General features: G+C 49.7%; 1 protein-coding gene across 2 annotated transcripts; it reads left to right on the top strand.

Moving 5' to 3' along the window:
- The first annotated feature begins 10,160 nt into the window (after window positions 1-10,160).
- LOC120692235 (protein TIME FOR COFFEE-like) lies at window positions 10,161-17,685 on the top strand. Of its 2 annotated transcripts, XR_005682557.1 has the most exons (14): window positions 10,161-11,009; window positions 11,114-11,271; window positions 11,368-11,689; window positions 11,816-12,209; window positions 12,321-12,372; window positions 12,544-12,633; window positions 12,740-12,989; window positions 13,084-13,153; window positions 13,244-13,325; window positions 13,403-13,831; window positions 13,930-16,120; window positions 16,209-16,376; window positions 16,465-16,679; window positions 17,231-17,685. XR_005682557.1 is itself a non-coding variant. In XM_039975499.1 (13 exons), the coding sequence occupies exons 1-13, from the start codon at window positions 10,499-10,501 to the stop codon at window positions 16,470-16,472; spliced, it is 4,725 nt and encodes a 1,574-aa protein (XP_039831433.1). In that variant the 5' UTR covers window positions 10,161-10,498; the 3' UTR covers window positions 16,473-16,929. The 2 variants fall into 2 exon arrangements, 1 of the variants encoding a protein (XP_039831433.1); XM_039975499.1 differs by lacking the exon at window positions 17,231-17,685 and having other exon boundaries at window positions 16,465-16,929.
- Window positions 17,686-18,761: the final 1,076 nt, after the last annotated feature.

The following is an 18,761-nucleotide window of genomic DNA, read 5'->3' as shown; positions in this document are numbered from 1 at the left end:
ATGATATGATCTCTTATCGTACCGGCATTGCCATAGTACCTTTTTGTGATCAACTGCTCTATGATCTGTGTAGCATAAGTCTTTGAAGAACCAGTAAACTGATTCTTTATCTTTGCAAGGTACTCAGCAGCTGAATCACATTCTCCAATTGAACCCAAAATGTTAGGATCAATTGTGTTCTTTATAACTGCCACACATTTCTTGTTGGCGTTATTCCACTTTGTCTTTTCGAGATCATAAGCCATCTTTAAGGGAGCATAGTCCCTTTGCTTTTTCTGCCACTCAGCATCAGTGTCAGATTCCCCTCTCACTGGAGCCGGTGGCTCAGTGGGCTTTGGAGTGGTGATGATCTCATCCACCTCTCCACAGACGAAAGCAAGATCAACCTTCTTGATCCATTCGCCATAGTTGTCTCCTTTTAAAGTCGGAATGTGACTGATGAATCCCATCAAGTTCATCCCCGCTGAAAATTTCAAAAAATAATGAGAACATAATAACAATAATTGCATGTAAAATTCCAACGTTGGTCAAAATAGAACATACAACTGTTTATGCAATTAAATCTATATCACCGTTGGGCAGAAATAGAAGTAAATGCACAAAAACTATGAAATTACAGTATTGTAATTAACAACGTTGGTCAGAAAAATAACAATACCATAATGCTCAAAAATAATCTTTTAACCATGCTCTTAAACTTTAATTGTCTCGTTGGTTCGAATTAAAGTAAAGAGCAACTGTAATGACTTTTGCAGCGGAAACAAGTAGAAAATTTCTATTTTCAGAAGCAATATTGTGAACTTTTAGCTCTAAACAATGTACACGTTGGTGCAAAATTGAATAGAGATCAAACTATAATCAAAACCATTCAAGAAACTATTGAAATTGCTTCTGAAAAAATAGAAAAAAACAATAAAACGAGACACTGTTCATGCGGCCCAGAAGCAAAACCGGCCTGCGGCCTGCTCACAACCTTTTCTTGGGCCCGAGGCCCGACAGCCAACGGCCGGGCCGCCGAATCGGCCCGCCGCGGCGTCCCCTCCCCCTGCCCGCATGGGCCGTCTACCAGCCCAGGAGGCGAGACGCTATCTCGGCCGCCGATTTTGATCGGACGGTCGTCCGCGCGTTTCGCCGGATCAAAACCCGTCGGTTCCGCGGCGTCCGCAAACCCTAGGTCATTCGCCCCTCCCCTTTCTCTCTCCACGCGACGCAGCGGCGACCCGAGCGTCCATGGCGGCTGGGGAGAAGCGTGGCCGGTGCCGCCGTCGGCCCCCTCGCCGGCGCGCGCGCTCCGCCCGTGCGAGAGCGCGCCGCCGTCGAGCGGCCTGGCGGTGGTGCCCTAAGCCCTCGCGCGCGCGCGCTCGTGCCCCCGGCGTCCCGAACGGCGAGCGGCTGCTTGCTGTGGTGAGCCCGCTTGGCGAGGGCGGCGCTCATCCGTCCCGCACAAGTGCGGCCATGGGTGACGCATAGACCAAGTAAGTCCGGCGTCCCCTTTCCTCTAGGGTTAGGGTTAGGGTTAGGGTTTCAACTTTTCTTTTCTTTTTCGATTTGCATCGAATTGATTTTTCTGTGTCTTGATTCTTTGATTCGTGACCGAATCTACACTTCCCATCTCGATCTACACTTAGTGTAGGCGTCTGATACCAATGTTTGAATTAAAATCAACACAGTGCACGATCAAGATGGATCTCTTTCACTTTTCTTTGTTCAAGCACAAGATGTTCCTAGATCTAGAACGTAAAGAACACAAAAGTACACTGAGAGAGAGAGAGACCTTCTGTACCACCATTGGAGCTCGAGCCGGCGGCCATCTCGGGTTCGTTGATGGAGATCCGCTCAAAGGCGGCGACGAGCAGTGCAGAGAGGTCGACGCCGGGCCGACGGCGTCGAGGACGGTGGCGGCGACGGCGGGAGGGAGTCGGCTGAAGTACGGTGGCGGTTTTCCCACTGCTCCAGCGCCCCCCTAGTAGATCGGCTTAGGGTTTCTGTGGGTGAGGGTGTAGGCGGTGCGGCGAACCTTGTATTGCGTGCCCCGGCCCCTCACCCCCTTTTTATTCTGGCGTTGTGCAGCGGGGGCCCACCAACCATTAAGGGTTGGGTGCCCCCGATCAGGGCGCGGATTAAGGCCCTAATAGACCGTTGGGTCTATTAGGAAGGAGATCAATCTTACACCTACCACAGCATTAGTTTATTGGGGGCGGTATGCTAAAGAAACTGGACAAGAAAGAGCCTTTCAAGGATTGGGCATCTCTTTTCTTGAACCTCATTATCATGTTTTCAGCCTTTCAGGCCTTTTTTAGTCCCTGCTCTCTCACTTGCCCTATAGGATGCAGCTGAGTAGCACTAGGGCATCTCAAAATAACACAAGGTGCAATAATATAACCAACTAAATTTATTCATCAAGCAGATATGGTGATCTGTGGGAAATGCGTTTGATTGATATCATCTTTATGAGTATGGTCAGTGTGAGTTTGGGTAGGTTTCACATTAACTTATACATGTCAATAATAATATAGTCACAACTCGTCAGCCCGGTTCATGTCAATCCTAAACAAAATTAGCTAATCATTCCGATGAAACGGAGTCATCTTTTACATAAATACAGTGAGTAATCTTATTGCAAGTGTAAGGTAAAACAATAATCAATGGTGACATTTCACAAGCAAATATTCTTGCATGAGCTTTGATCTTGACAATGAAATTTCAATGTTACCAATGTATAGTGTTGGTGGCAACGATAAATTCTTTTAAAAAATGCGAAATATTGTTGATGGTGACAGTTTGGACAAACTTGGTCCGCGGTATATCTGGGTTATATAACTAGTTCTGACTTAGCTAAAAGAACTTATTTTGAATGCGGAGGATTATGCATGGTAGAATTTCTATCCAGAAGCAGGTAAGTTTGGAGTAAAAAAATGAGAGAGGAGAGACAGTTAGGCTGGTCCAACTTACAAAAAGTAGATTCTGTGTGATAATCATCAAGACCAATTTTTCAACCTCATTTCCCAGGTTTGAAGCAATGAGCATCATCGTCGTCATCATTACTCCATTAGCCAATCTCTTGGACGACTACTTTTTCCATTATCTTTTACTCCTTTTTCTATGGTTGATTGTCCACTTATTTTACAAAATATTAATAAATCTACTTAATTGCAGAAAAGTTACTGCCTAGCTACTAGAACTAGCTAGAGTAATTGAGTTACACACTCTTCCTTTTGTACTTTATTTAAAAAACAATGGCCTATGCACCACAAAAACAAACACACAAAAAGGTTAATAAAAGTAGCATGTAATTCTCAATCGATTAAGTACAATCAACTGTTATTCAGGTCTACTTCAAGCCTAATATTATATATATTAAATATGACTATTTACCATGCATTTTAGTAATAATCCTTCAAAAGTTGGATTTTTTTTCATGCATATCACCGGTGTAGTGTATATCGAGTAGATGAATATATATTTGTTTACCGATGTTATATTAGTACCTATAAGACATTCAATAAAAGTTGCTTATGAGGACATAAGAATATATATCTATGGATATTCATGTGTTCAAAAAATCATATAAGCATGAATACGCATGCAAGTTATTAAATGTTATTATTTCAGCAAGGGATTTTAATTCCCACGTCAATCTAGTGTATATGAAAGACTGGGAAGAGTTCATGGCAAATTCACCAAATAATCATTTCAACAGAAAAGAAAAATGGTGGTGAAATTTCCCAAAACCTTTACTAGGGATTTTGCTAGAGGCTAAATGACAAGGTGGCTAGCTGCCATGATGATCTAGTCCCTTCAATTCTCATTAGAGGGCTTTGGATGGTTTGTATATAATCCATGTGCAGTTCCCATTGAAAAATACCCTAGGCTATAAGCTAATGCTACGTCTGAACGGGACACTATGGAGATCCATGGTATTTCTCGGGTACGGATCCAATCGATCGAGATTGTATACTAGCAGAGGCCTAGTGGAATTGGCAACCATATATTTTTATGTGGAATCTTTGTACCATTAGTCTCTGGTTAGATAAACTTTGAGGCGTGCCTCAAATTTTTAAGTGACATGATAGTACAGTACAAATTTTAAATTTCGATAAAGGAGCAGAGACGCGTATCCTTTAGCTATCTAGTGACACAAGAAATTGTGAAGTATTGTATCCCCATCCATCCGATTATTATATACTCCACTTCCTTGATATCTTATTGACCGATTACTATCCGTGAAATGGACAGAGACGGTTCTAGATTTCTAGTATTTTATTGACCAACTGAAAAAATTAATAGTTTTTCCTTTAATTGTTTTCAGAGGACTAGTCAACTCAACTAACTTAGCATCTTGAACTATGTAACTAGCTTTTGAATAGCTGGGCATGTAGCACTTATCTCAGAAAAATAAAAAATGTTAGTTAGCATCTAGGCTAGTGCAGCTTCTCAAAATTCATGACCACATATATATGCGATGATTTTAATAACTGAACGACAGCTTGTTTCTTAAAAGTTCAGTTCTATGGCTCCATTAAAAATTATAAACAACGAAATGAATTTGTATAGGCACGTACAGAATTTCACTGAAATTCGTATTTATTTTTTTTCTATTGCATCCAAACAATGTATAAGTTTTAACTTATTACAATTTAGCTAGATAAGAAATGGGCGATGAGTGAAACAAGAACGAGGCTTTGAGATGCTCTGGAAAATAAGATGAGACAGACGGACATGGTTTAAGAAAAGAATGGAAAAGATGACCGTGAGAAAAGGGCAAAAAGAGTAGGAGGACAAAAGAATGTTCTGCTTTTTCGAGAAAAAAGAGCATGCTTTGTCCTAAAGTCTAATCTCCATCAAGAGCAAACAGAAAATAAAAAATGAATGACATGAATAGAGAAAAGGTGAAAGAAGAAGCCATCCAAAAAAAAAAGTCATAGTATCAATATAATACATTATTTGCCATTTGAGCTTGAGTGCATACACCCTCCTGGAAATTAAATCACAAAGTGTGACATTTCCCCCCATGAAATTAACTACTAATATGTATAGCCTGAAAAATCACAAAAGAGATACTTTCTCCATGAGCTATATATATCCGTAAGTGATATGCCCCAACTGTACACAATACACTAAAGTTAGGCATATGGTAAGAGCTAGTTTGAACATCTAACAGAAAAGTGAAAGGAATGTGGGCCCACCAAAGACACAGGCAGGGGGAAAAGGGGCAAGTAGTGACTGTGTAGGAAGGGACAAAACAAGCTGCATGAGGGCATAGAAAACAAGCCATATGCATCATCATCTTTGGTCATTGCATAGGCCATGTGTGGTCAGATAATTAAGGAGCGTGCATTATCCTAATGTGTGGCTTTGCTTGCCCCCTTTTTTGATCTACCTGTGAGTGTGTGTGCTAAGGTCATCACCCTACTCAAATGATGGTTGGACCCAGCGATCAAGGGGCCGTTCGTGAATAGACCTGCAATACGCAGACAAGATAATTTATCCTGCAGATGCGTATATATACACACACATATATATCCTTGTCATATGCTATGAGGTGGTTCACCATTTGGGTTTGCATGCTTGACAAATATGGTCCGCATAGCAAGGGTGCGGACCACAAACTTGTCTAGATCTACACCGGATCATGTGGATGTCCATATTATTGACACCATTTTCTGCATTTGATATTTTGGGAGATTCGTCATGCTTGATTTGCCAAGTTGACATGTAATTCCAGTATCAAGAAAAGTGTATAGTTGGTGTATGACTAATGGGATAATAAGATAATGTTTGGTTGGTGAGAGAGCGCTTAATCAAATTTATATGTCTGGTTTGCCAATGAAAAATTGACATATCTATTTATCCAGTATATATATTCTTCGATGATGATATCCAATTAGTTTACCATTCAAAGGACAGTTAGATGAACAACAACCCCCCATAATTAAATAGTCGAAGGCTCAAACCCCATGCAAGAAATTAAAACTCAGTTTGCTTTCTTTCCCTCTTGGGTTTAATTTATTTTCTACCAGTAGTCTCCAAGGGTACTTTTTTTTTTTACTTTTCTCCTGCCTTACAGTGCTGGTTGGTTAAAAAAAATCCCTGCAACGGCTGCATGCTTAGGTAATCAATGAGAGTTCACCTGCCCAAGCAAAACTAATCATTTAATCAATCCGAGGAGGGCTCCATCTCCATGCGCCTTTGGGCGCGTCCAAAAGACCACCACCACCGGATCGGAGGAGGAAGTCGCCTACACGTAAGAGCATGGGCCTTAACCCCAAGTGGATCCCAATAAACAACCGGCCAGGGCGAGCGCATCAAGCGAGCTGTCCATTTTAATACGCGCGCTCATTATTTATTTATACAATTTTTTTATTTATATAAAAGAAAGTTGGGGACGATAGCAACGGCGCCCAGAGAAGACGAGGACCAGCCAAGCAACGTGCAGGAAACAGCTAGAAGCTGCTGCTGCTCGCTTTCTTTCCCTCTCCCGCGTTATAAAAGCGAGGCGGTTGCGTGGTGCGTTTCTTGGTGGGCTTCCGCTTCTTCCTCTCCTCCACCGAGCGCGGAGCTGGTCTCGGGTGTGTGGGTGTGGCGGCCCGGGCGACGGCGAAGATGACCGCTGCCCCCCGTGCGCTGGCCGGAGAAGAAGTGCTCTCGTGGCGGCGGCGGTGGCAGGAGGGGCGGCGTCGGCGTCGGCTGGCCGGGATCAGCTAGATGTTAGTACCTGTGTGAGTGGGCGTGATGCGTATGTTGCCCAGGAGGCAGGAGTGACAAAGGTACGTAGAGAGAAGGATCGTTCGCTTGCGGTTCTCGTCTCCCCCACCGCCGTTGGCGCTGCGTCATCGCCGCCGGAGGTGGCACCGCGCGCGCCGCCGACCCGCTGAGCTGGCGCCCAGCGGCGGCCGTACCCGTTATCGGTTGTTGATGGTGCTCCTGCTCCTGCTCCTGCTCCGGCCAGCGGCCCAGCGCCACCACCTCTGCTTCCTGCTTCGGGTGCCTGCACGCAGGCAGGCTTTGCCGCCGTGTGCGGCCACGAAGATCTTGACGGCGCGAGCATGGGGAGGGGAACCGGGGATTGGTCGCCGGGGGCTCCCGTGTCAGAAGAGCAGCCGGAAAACACGCAGCTCGAGGCTGCCTGCCGGCGACCTCAGCCGGCTTCAGGATCACGCCGGCTCCTGCGGTGCTGTGCCACGCTCTGATGCTCGTGTTCCTGTGGCCTTCCTGTTAGGGACATTCATCTTCTGTAAATTCTCTTGCAGTTTTTCCCCGTGCAATTCTGTCTAACCCCAATCCTCTTTTTTTTTCTTGTTCTGGACTTCCGGTGGCCTAGACTCCACAATCACTGAGGATTCTACTGTAGTACTCACATTGCTATTTCTGACACTCTCCCTCACATTTGTGCTGAGAAAGATGGAAATTGAAGGTGACAGCATCCACATCAGAGTTGTTTCCTCTCATTAAATCCTGCTGTCAGTCATGATCGTCACACCAATCCAAGTCAACCGACAGAGTCCAACAGGGGGGAACCGCCCAATTGAAAACATCATCGTCTCCAAACAGCCACACGCATGTGCTCGCCGTGACGGCAGCAGTATAATACTACGTATTTTTAAAAAAGAAAACATTTTACCACGCACAAAATTACAGAGCGTGCTACTCCACTGTTACTACTCACCTACCCTGACGACGCACGCTAATCCCTCGCCAGTTGCCGTCCGTACAGATAATTACAACCCAGCAAAAAAGGATTTTTCCAGGGGCCTTTTCGTACCAGCGCATCGTCGGCACCCCCGGATCGCACATTCGCACGGCCCCCGCGCCGGCCGGTGAACCATCACTCTCGGCCTCCACTTTGCTCGCGCTCGCCGCCCGTACGCTCCTCGCCACAGCCGGACAGGCCGCAGACGATCCGGCACGCGCCGGGGCCCGCCGCCCCTACGACCACCACGTGCCCCCTCGCCAAGATCCGGTGCTCACGTGAGTGGCGTGTGGTCCCCCCCGGGGCCCCGCACACCCTCTCTGCCCCCAGCAGCAGCCCCACACGCTTTTCCCACCACCGAACGAACCCGCCGGCCCCACCGACCGAGCGCGGCAACAGGGGGGAGAGAGAGGGGGGGAAAGAAACAGCCGCGATTGACACGCCGGCCGGGCCCACGTGTCACTGGGCCCGCGAACAGGGAAAGGCGCGCGAGCGAGACGAGTCCCACTTTTCCTCGCCCATCCCCTTTTCCATCCTCCGTCCACGAGCGAGCGAGAGAGAGAAAATAATAAAATAAAAAATTAGGAAATTCGGCTTATTGTCCGCGCGGGCCCCGCCACATCCGGCCTTCTCTTTTCGCGGCCGCCGCGGCGGAGCGGTGCACGACAGCCCATGGTGGACCGCGCCCACGCGTGCCCCGCCTCGGCGGCCTTTCTCACGTGGGGCCCGGCCCCAACCACACTGTGACCTCGCCGCTAACCGCCTGTGAGCTCGCCGCTAACCGCGCCATCAGCAGCTGCAGTGCAGCCGCGATCCATCCAGCTCGACCGGCCGGGCCCACGCGGGTCGTCCCCGCCCCCGCCGTATCTGGAGGCCCCGGATCTGGCGCTGGGCTGCCCCGGCGCGGCGCTGTGAATTTTGACCCCGCGCCCCCTAGCGGCTGGCGGACAGCCACCCAAACCCAAAAGCGTGCCCGGGCGTTGATGGGCTGCCGCGCCCTCTCCTCACTTGCCTTTATTGGCGGTGTGGAGGTAGAAAACGGCATCCAGACGTGTTCATATCGGCCCAGAGCAGCGAGAAACCCGTGGGGGGATGGGAAGCCAAACCCAGGGGTTAAACCAAATTCTATCCAAATTTGCCGCGACGGCTCCGTTGTCTGTTCGGATTCAAATTTTGTTCTGCGAGACTGTGACCTCGATTCACCACTTTACTCTCGTTTGGGGACATATATTTATCTAAAATTGTTTAATAGTAGTAAGTAGAGTACACGTTGCCGTAAACTAGTGCGAGTAGTGATCGAAAGTAGAAATGGTGACGTCTCCACGAACGATCTCCTTCCTGGCGGACAAGTACGCGACCCTACTGTACTAAATTGACCGGTCTTGTTCCCGGGGGGAGGCAGGAAAAAAATGGAAGAGGGGAGGGGTAAATCGGGAGGGAGTACTCCCTCCGTTCAAAAAAAATATAAATCTCATTTTCTGATGAGTCAAATAATTTTAATTTTTCACCGAATTTATATAAAATAATACTATTATATATATTACAATATAAATATTTTTAAATTAATTATATAATATATTTTTATACTACATCGATTCGGAGATACAAATGTTATAAATTTTTTATATAAATATAGTCAAAATTAAAAGTGTTGACTTTTCAGAAAGCGAGATTTATATTTATTTGGATGAAGGGAGTACTCCATATTTTATTCGGAGTAGGCGAGTGGTGCGGTGAGGGTTGGTGGCTAGTGGGCTCCCGGCGTGACGTCACCCACGGGTGCCACGTCGGCGCCCACGAGCAGAACAATAAACAAAAGCGGGGGTGGGGCCCGCGCGCCCCCTCCTCGGCCCCACCCCAGGCAGGCAGTGGCGGGCCCCACCGCAGCAACCGGTGTGAGGCCGCGCCACGTCAGACCCCCCGAGGTAAAACACCCCTCCAGGCATGTCCAGATCAGGTCCACCCGTCCGGATGGGCCCCGCCAAAAGCGGACAAGCCATCCATTTAAAATCATTTTCCCACCATTTGCTGCGACTTGCAGTGCGGATAATTTATTTTTATTGAGTAATATGCTGGTTAATTAATTGAATGAGATGAATGGGGCTAATGGCGCCTCCTCGGCCCCGTCCCCCACCCACCTGCTATTGCCGGTGGGCGCTTAGATTTTTCGCTCTCGCGCGCGACCGCCACGTGTCGGTGGCGAACCCATGCTTGAGGCGGAAGGAAGGGCGGAGCGGAGATTTTATTTGCGGGTCGGGGGGAGGCGCGGGGCGCGTGGGCCCAGGGCCCGGATCCGAGGGCGGCGGGCGCGCCACGGTGGCGCCGCGTCCCCGGGGCCGTCGGATGCGGGATCGCCGGGCGAGCGGATCTGGGCCGTCCGATGCGGGCGTGGGCAGCGACAAAAGGAGGATGAGGCGAGGCGGGCGCCTAGAAAGGGAACCCGACGGGAGGGAAGCGGCCAGACGACGCCCAGACCAAGAGAGAGGAAGGGGGCAGCGGCACGCAGCCGGAAAGAGAGGGAGGGGGGAGGTGGAGAAGAGGAGGGAGCCTTGCAGCGCGCGCGGAGAAGAGAGGGGAGAGCCCCGAGTAGTAGCAGAGAGTTGTAGAGGGGGGAGAGGAAGAGCGAGCGAGCGAGAGAGAGAGAGCGGAGGAGCTCTCTCCTCCGCCGAGTCCGCCGCGGCGGTGCTAGATTCGCGAGGATTCCCGAGGCGCTGCTCCCGGATCTGCGGCGCGGCGGCGGCGCTCGCCGGAATCCGGCGAGGCGGCGTTGATTTGCCGGGGATCGGCGCCGCATGTCTCAGATCTGAGATGGACAGGATCCGGGACAGCAGGAGAGGCGGCGGGTCAGTCGCGGGCGGGCCGCCGCCGCGGAGGCGCCTCAGGAGCAACGGCGGCGGTGGCGGGGGGCCCAGGGACTCGCCGCGCTCCGAGCGCCGCCGGGGCGAGCGCCTCATGCTCAACGGCGGCGGCGGCGGCGGAGGCCGGGACGACGCCGACGACACCTCCGACGACAGCCTCGGCGACGACGATGACGACGCCGAGGAGGAGCTCGCCACGCGCTACCAGCCCTCGGCGCGGCGCTCGCCGAGCATCGCACCTCCGCCGCCCTCGCCGCCGCAGCCCGCCGGCGCGCACCACCACAGCAGTAGCAGCAGCGGCGGCGGTGGGGGTTACCCCAACAACCACCACCACCACCACCACCACGGCCAACAGCAGCAGATGCACAGGAAGGGCGGTGGCTCCAATCCGAAGAGCCCCATCGTCGGCAAGGCCGTCGATGAAATGATCGGCGTGCCTGTCCCAAGGAAGGCTCGCTCTGGTACGCACGCAGCGCACCGTAAAGCTTCGGATTTTTCGGCCTCATCGGCGGTTTCATCCGCATGGCTAACGCTAATCTTGCTGCTGCTCTTGTGTCCCTGGCAGCTTCTACGAAACGCTCTTCACACGAGTGGCCTGTCCCCGGCGGTGGAACCAGCGGAGGCAGCGCCGGCGCCGGAGACGGCTCGCAGATCCAACGGCCGTCGTCACGGCCGATCTCCCCGGCGTCGGCCTCAACCACCGCCCCTGCTCGGAAGAAGCTGGTGCGTTCCTGAGCCATGCGGCCTCCATCTCGTTGGATATTTCCTCGTCTCCCGCTTGATTACTGATTTTTTCGTCTCTCCCGCTGTGCCTATCAGAAACCACTTGGTGGCGGAGGGAGCAGCGGTGGGTCAGGGCCTGCGCCGAAGCAGCGGCCATCGCCGTCCCCAGCGCCTTCAACAACTCCACCACAGCCGCCGCCACCGAAGATTTCGAAGTCTCCATCTTTCATCCAGGAGGAGATCGAGGTCGCCGAGGTGCTGTTCGGGCTCACCAGGCAGTTCCCGTGCCCTCCCAAGCAGGAGAGCAACCACAAGCTGGAGCTCAGAGATGCGCCGGAGGCCAAATCCGGGAACTCCTCGCCGGCTCCCTCGTCTTCTGGCGTCCGACCGTCAGATTCCACCTCCCTTTCCACTATAGGTGCGTAGCTCTTTCCGTTGGTGGTTTTGCCTTCGTTTCTCCCTTCCCCCTTCGCCAATTTTCCCCTTGCTTTTTATGCGAATTTTGTCTATGGAGTCTCATCGACTCTCCCGCCGGCTGTTGCAGCACCAAAGAGGAAGAGACCACGGCTGGTGAAGTACGACGAAGACAGCCGCCCGGCGAGCCCAGCAAAGCCGGAGTTGGCAGAGTCGTCCTCAAGGCCGGAAGCAGCTTCTGCGGCAAGATCAGAAGGAAAGACATCTACGTCCGCGCCGGCGGAAAGGGGCACCAGTGCTGCTCCTGCTGCTACCCAACTCGAGACTTCACGAGAGCTAGAGAAGATAGAAGACCGTGGTAGAAGCAGAGATCCGGAGCTCCGGCCCAGCGAATCAGATCGGCGGGATCACAGGCCAGAGAGCCGGACAGAACCGCCGGCAGCACCTTCAGGCAAGCCGGACGGTGAAGCAACGCCGGTGGGCTCCGAGGCCAGGAACGGCGAAGCTACAGCCACGACAAAGATGTGGGCCTCTTGGATTTTTATATTATTGGTGTTGTGATAACCATTATTGTTTTTGGATTGTGCCGATCTGATTAGTATATTCACAATTTGTGTGAACGATTTTTTTTCCAGTGAGCTGGCAGCGGATGGCGCTCGGCAAGAAAAGTTTTGCATTGATCTCATGGTGGGTATATGCTTCCTTGTCCATGTGTGTGTGTTTGAATTGGTCTTGCGGAATTTGTTGGGCAAGACTGAAAGCGACAATTTTTGCCGCAATTGCTTCTTGGTGCTCTGTTATCTTTTGGCTCCTTTTTCTGACTTTTTTTCCGCCTCATCTGTTTATTTTTGGTTCCAGGCTCCCCCTCCTGGGAAGCTATCTCCTGATAGAGATGGCTCCTCCGACCCTGATGCAGATAAGAAGAGACTGGATTCTGAGATGGACATGGTGAGCACATAAGTTTCACCAATTCTTTGGATTTGCATCATCAGCAGGGGCGTTGGATATTGATTCTCGTTGGATTTTAACATACTTTTCCTTTGGTTCCATTCAGTTGGGGAGGGGAAATTCTGAAAGGAAAGATGGCGAAAGGACTCGAAGGGGGCTGGATATTGATTTGGAGGACCATAAGGTGCAGAGAATTCCAGCTGATGAGTTCGCACCTAAGAAACTCACGCTACAGTTGGATTTGGAGAAGCCCAGCCTTGGTGATGAAAAATCACCATCGGAGCGACGGCAGCCGCAGGCACCACAGTTGCAGCAACAGAAGCCCTCAAAGTCTGAAGTAAAGCACGAGAAATCTGGTAAGTATTTGCTGTTCTATTTTTGCATTTGGTTCTTGGTCTTGGAAAGATGTTTGATTCCTTTCCTTGATCTGGATTTTCTTTTGTGTTGCAGCTATGCCTGCTGTTACACCACCTATGCCAATACCTGTTGGAGGCTGGCTGGGGAGTTTCCCACCGTTCGGGTGAGTTTTTTTAGCCGTTGGATGCATAATGTACACAGAGGGCTACCCGGTGGATTGGTTTCTGAAGCTTGCTGTGTTGTGTCTTGGCAGTTACATTGGTCCAGTCCCAGGACTATCAGCAGCTGGTCTTCATCCCATGGACGTCAAGCCAGGGTCTTCTAGTGGGTTACAGGTATGTATCCTCGTCAGTCGCCGGTTATCTGCATTTGTTTTTTCTCCCTCGAAGTCTTACAGCCTTCTGAATTGCAGCATGCTGCGTTGCTTCCACCGCCAACACGCTCAAAGCGATGTGCTACGCATTGCTACATTGCACAATTTATCCAGCACCAGCAGCGAGTTGCAAAGATGAACTCTTTCTGGCCACCGGCTGCTGCGGCTGCTGCTGCTGCCGCCAATAGATCAGGGCCATTCTTTGGTGCAAGACCATTCAACATGGGTGTTGTGCCACCTACAGATGCAACCTCCCTGCTTGTGAACCCAATGCAGGGGAGCTACCCTGTTAGGACCCACGCTCCAATGCAAGAAGCAAAGGCACCTTCAATGGCTACCTCACCATTCCAGGGGAGTCTCTCAAAGGATAAAGCGCTGGGCAATGCTGCTGCTGCTGCCGAATCAAGTCAAAGGAAACAACCCCCTGCCCACGAAACACAGCAGTCCACCCCCATGCCAAACATGCTGGTACGCCAATGTGGAAAATTTTAATCTCTTTGTTTGGTACATTTAATTACAAAATTTTTTGTTGGATTTTTTCCTCACAAGTTGCCTCCATTTTTCAGCAAGGCCCGGCATTCATCTTTCCCTTCAATCAGCAACATGCTGCAGCGGTGGCAGCTGCAAATGCTGCCAATCGTGCTGGGGATGGAAAATCTTCTGGAGCCAGCAATACGATGCCACCATCTGCCAGTGCCCATGCTTCGGCAGCAAACCCTGGTGCTGCGGCCATGAACTTGAGCTTTGCCAACTTGCAACCGGATGCCCAGTTCTTGGCGATCTTACAGAATGGTGCCTACCCGTTCCAGGTTGCTGCCCATGCTGGAGGGCCTCCACCATATCGAGGCATGGCACCGCCAGGCCCAGCTGTTCCATTCTTCAACGGGCATGTGTACTCTTCTCACATGCTGCACCCATCACAGCAGCAAGGTGCACAGCCACAAAGTCATCAAAAGAACCCAATGCCAAGCTTGTCCAGTTCATCACAGAAGCATCAGCCACAACAATCCCAAGGGCTATTGGGATATGCGCCAAATGCTAATGCAGCTGCGGCAGCCAGTAATTCCCAGAATTATTCTGGTGGCAGCCAGCGCCCTGTCCTACTGTCTGGCCTCACACACCGACAGGAGGGCGACAAGACTGGGCAAGATGGGCCATCGAGTGATGACAAGTCTCACCCTCAGAAGGGTGGGTATGAACACAATTTTGCTGTTCCAGTTCATCTTCCAAATTTTGCAATGATGCCAACTGCTCAAACTGCTGGCAGTCAGAATGAGAAGAAGTTAAGTGAACACCATCACCAGCAGCAGCAGCAGCCACAAGTCAGCCGTGGCCATGGTGTGAGGATCGATCTTGCCTCATCTCAGCCTTTCGTGATGCCCTTCGGCTCCATTGGTCCTCCTGGATCTGCCCCAACTGGTCTCGACTTCTCTGCATTGGCGCAGAACCATGCTGTTTTCCAAAGCCATCAAGAAGCAGCACGGCATGGTTATCCTCAGCTAAATTTCACTGCAGCTCAATCTGTCCAAGCTACACAGAACAAGCCCCAACAACATCAGATCACTGGAGAAACGAAATCCGTTGCTGGGGATTCATCCTCCACACCGAGCGCTGGAGACAGCGAAAGAAAGAAAGCATCATCCACCAAGTACCCGGGTGAATCACAGCAGCATTCTCTGTCCTTCACCAGGACAGAAAGCAAGTCTTACGTGCCTCCTTTCCTTAGTGGCAGCACAAATGAGAGCTCGTCCCGCACCTTGAGTCTTATTGGAGCAGAATCTCCAAATGCTTTTGGTATGGGAAGTAAATCCTCAAGTTCTTCCACCCCTGCAACTACACCAGCTGCAGCTTCGTCCACTATTTCTCAGCAGCAGCAGCAGCAACAGCACCAGCATTTCCTTCAAATGCACCAGAAGCATCAGCAGCTGATTCAACAGCAACACCATCTCAATCGGCCCAGGTCTGCTGCACCAAGTACAAATAATGCAGGTGGGTACCCAGACCGTCTGAACATGGCAAGCTTTCAGAATATGATGTACCCAGCAAGTGCTACCCAAGGTGGAGTTCAGTCTCCCCATTTGAAGGCGTCATCAGGGAGAGGGACACCTTCATCTGCTGCGACGACTCCCCCTGCTGCTCCACCCTCTAATTTGATTGTGATGAAGAACAGTGGTCTACACCAGCAACAATCAAAGGTTCCTATGCAGGCTCTCTCCACGCCTGGTCACCAATCCCAGAGTTCTTTAAGCATGAGTTCATCAAAGATGGGGCCTTCTTTAACTAACCTTTCTACCGGAGGAGGGGATCTATCTCGATCTTCAAATGCTCCTGTGGCTTCAGGTTCACCGTCCAATTCGGTGTCCAAAAGTACTGGTGGCAGCCCACCTGCCACTGGAAGTGCAAAGGGTGTTCAGCAGCCTGTACAATTGCCATCACCACAACAGTCAGCCAAGAACCCTGCATCGTCGTCCAGCTCCAAGTCAACTCCAACAAATCACTTCAGTATGGCAATGCCATCAATCCTTGGCCAGCAGCCCAATGTGTCACCCGGTTCCAATGCGGGGAGCAAACAGCAGTCGCACATGCCCCCCTCGTCAATGAAACAACAGCCATTCCCACAAGGGCATTTCTTCATATCCAACGCGTACACACCACAAGCTCCAGGAGCAGGTGGCCCTGCCACCCTTGGCCACTACCAGAAGCGCCCGGGTGACAAGGCGCAGCAGCAGGCGCCCCATCAACAGAATGCCATGTCAGGTTTGTTCATGATGATCTCCCTCTGCTCTGATTCCATCAATTTCCCCTTGTCCTGTGACCCTCTCTGACCCAATGAACGTTCTTGCAGCTGCCGCTGGCAATAACATGAAGGCGCTTCATCCTCCTGGAGGCTTTATGCATCTTACGTCGGCTGCCCAGTCTGCTGGCGGTGTACCGCACTCCCACATGTCGGCACAGTTGACTTTTGGAGTGCCGATCCCTGTAAAACCCTCAAGCGATCAGAAGCCTGCTGCTGGTACATAACCGACTATATCTGAAGTACAAAAGAAGCTCATACAGTTCAGTTCTTTTAGCTTACAGAGCAAAGTTCCTTTGTTCATCAGGAAAGTAGACGATCCGGATGCCCATGCTTTGGAGTGGGGTGAGCTGAACTAGCGAGCTAACTACTCAGGGGAAGGGCGAACGGTGGCTACACCTCCTGGATGCAGAAGAGGAGAAGCAATCGCGACAGCAGCGGTGGCTCGAAGAACCCGCTTGGCTGCTGTGGTGATCACAGAGGGAGGCGCGCCTGTTCCGTCCTTGGAGAAGCTTTGCTAACGTAAGTATTCGAATTTCAGAATGGTTGATGGGAGTGATACTTTTGTGTAGTTGGTTGGTTATCCTCCCATGGCGGAAAAGACAGGAGGAGGTGCATAGAAATCTCTCTTTTTTATCCCCTTTTTATGCATGCTTTGGATGCCCAAAGCCGGTCTGTCTCTCTTGTGGCATTGCTCCTCTTTTTTTTCTAAGCTTTAACTGGTGAAGGAAAGATTCAATTAGAATGCAGGATCAGGTAACTTTGTGATGCAGTTGTTGTTGGTGCTCCCATCATATATATATATATATATATATATATATATATATATATATATATATATATATATATATATATATATATATATATATATATATATATATATATATCTGTGTGTGTGTTACATGAGTACTAAAGCTACATTATTTAAATTGAAAAGCTACATTATTTGAATTTAGAAGTCAATACCGGAAAGTCTGTTAGTACTAAAGAAAATATAAATATTAGGTGCAGAATAAATAGTTCTGAAGAGCATACTCAACGCATTATCTATAATGTTTCTCGAATATATCCAGAGAATATCACGTGAAGGAAGTGGACAAGACAAAAGGAATAAACAGTAATATCAACAGTGAGTTCTACTGTAGCCAGTACAATTATTGAAGGCAGCGTTATCGTCCAGCTGTCTAGGCAATAGTAAAGAAGGATAATTGAAGACGCCGGGTGTCCAGCGCTTCTTTAAGCCTGAAGGCTCCTCCCGTCCATAAAAGGAGAAGCCAGACGCACGCATTCATCGCCGGACGAAGAAGAGGAGAGAAGACACCGAGCCTAATACTCAGAGCGCATCCGCCACTCCACTCCACCTAATTAGTAGCCATCTCACTCCCATTGTAATATAGAAATAAGGGAGCTGCTGTAATCGCCCTCCGCCTGTAAGGTAATCCACAGTTGTGTAAGTGCTTGGGGTTTCCCGAAAGGGAAAGCCGTATGTAAGTTTGCTTTGTGAAAATGGATTAAGCTTTCCTGTGAATTTCCCTGCTTTCCTTTGAGCTCGTGCACACGGGGTGATGTCTTTACGCTAGGGACCCTAGAGGAGAAACCTCTGCGTTGAGTTGCTCTCGTTTAGCCCATGGAGAGGCGTCTGAGAGAGCCTGTGTCCGCAGAGAAGTGTTCCCTTCGGGTGGAACTGCCTGGGGAGACGGTAGGGCCTGAGTCCTGTGTAAGCGTGGCCGGGGTTAGTTCGGGAGAAGACCAGGTAGGCCTGGTTCTGAAGCAAGCTAGCGATGCATGCGGTGAGTACCGAGTAGGATTTACACAAGCATAAGACACTCCACCGGCTGAAAATTTGGTTTCGCCAACCTACCAAGATCCTGAGAAGCACGCATATTCACTAATCACGCACAAATAATCACGCACTCGTCCACCATCCACAAGAAGTCGATATCATTGAATAGCATCGCACACCCATACTGCATAATTAGGTACCATATAATTTGCATAATCACAAGAAGTGCTCTGCATAGTGCATAAGAGGTCGCTATCGTTCAATAGTCAGTGGTTGAATATTAGCTGCGAAATATTATTCTGCTAATTAGCCTCATAACAATTACGCACTCATCTATCACACGCAAGTCGTTTTCATCCAATAGTTAGTGCCTAGAATAGTAAGAAGTTTGGGTGCCTGAGTCACTCTCTGGTGAGTGCTCGTGCGCTATTCATATTCGGAATTTGAATAGTACCTGATATTTTGAATAGTGCCGCGAATTTGAATAGTAACTGCTGAATTTGAATAGTGTCGTGAATAGTAACTCGTGATTTTGAATTTGAATTTCGAAATATTCGTGTGTGTGTGTGTGTGTGTGTGTGTGTATATATATATATATATCATCTTTTTGGATTGTTTTAGCTGTTAGGAGAAGGAAAATCTCTCTACCCAGGTAGACTAGGAGCCAGCCATGGTTTTAGGGGTGGTGGTGCCAGGCATGGCTTGACCTGTTTCCGGGTTTGTTGTTGTAAGTAGCTTTGGGGAAAGGAAATGAATGAATGAAAGTGACTGATTATGGATGCAGCTCTTGTCTATGCGATGACAAATTATTGATGGCTGAT

This window comes from Panicum virgatum, chromosome 2K, assembly GCF_016808335.1.
Source record: "Panicum virgatum strain AP13 chromosome 2K, P.virgatum_v5, whole genome shotgun sequence".
In the NCBI taxonomy this organism is placed as follows: Eukaryota; Viridiplantae; Streptophyta; class Magnoliopsida; order Poales; family Poaceae; genus Panicum; species Panicum virgatum.
This window is presented reverse-complemented; position numbering and strand designations above follow the sequence as displayed.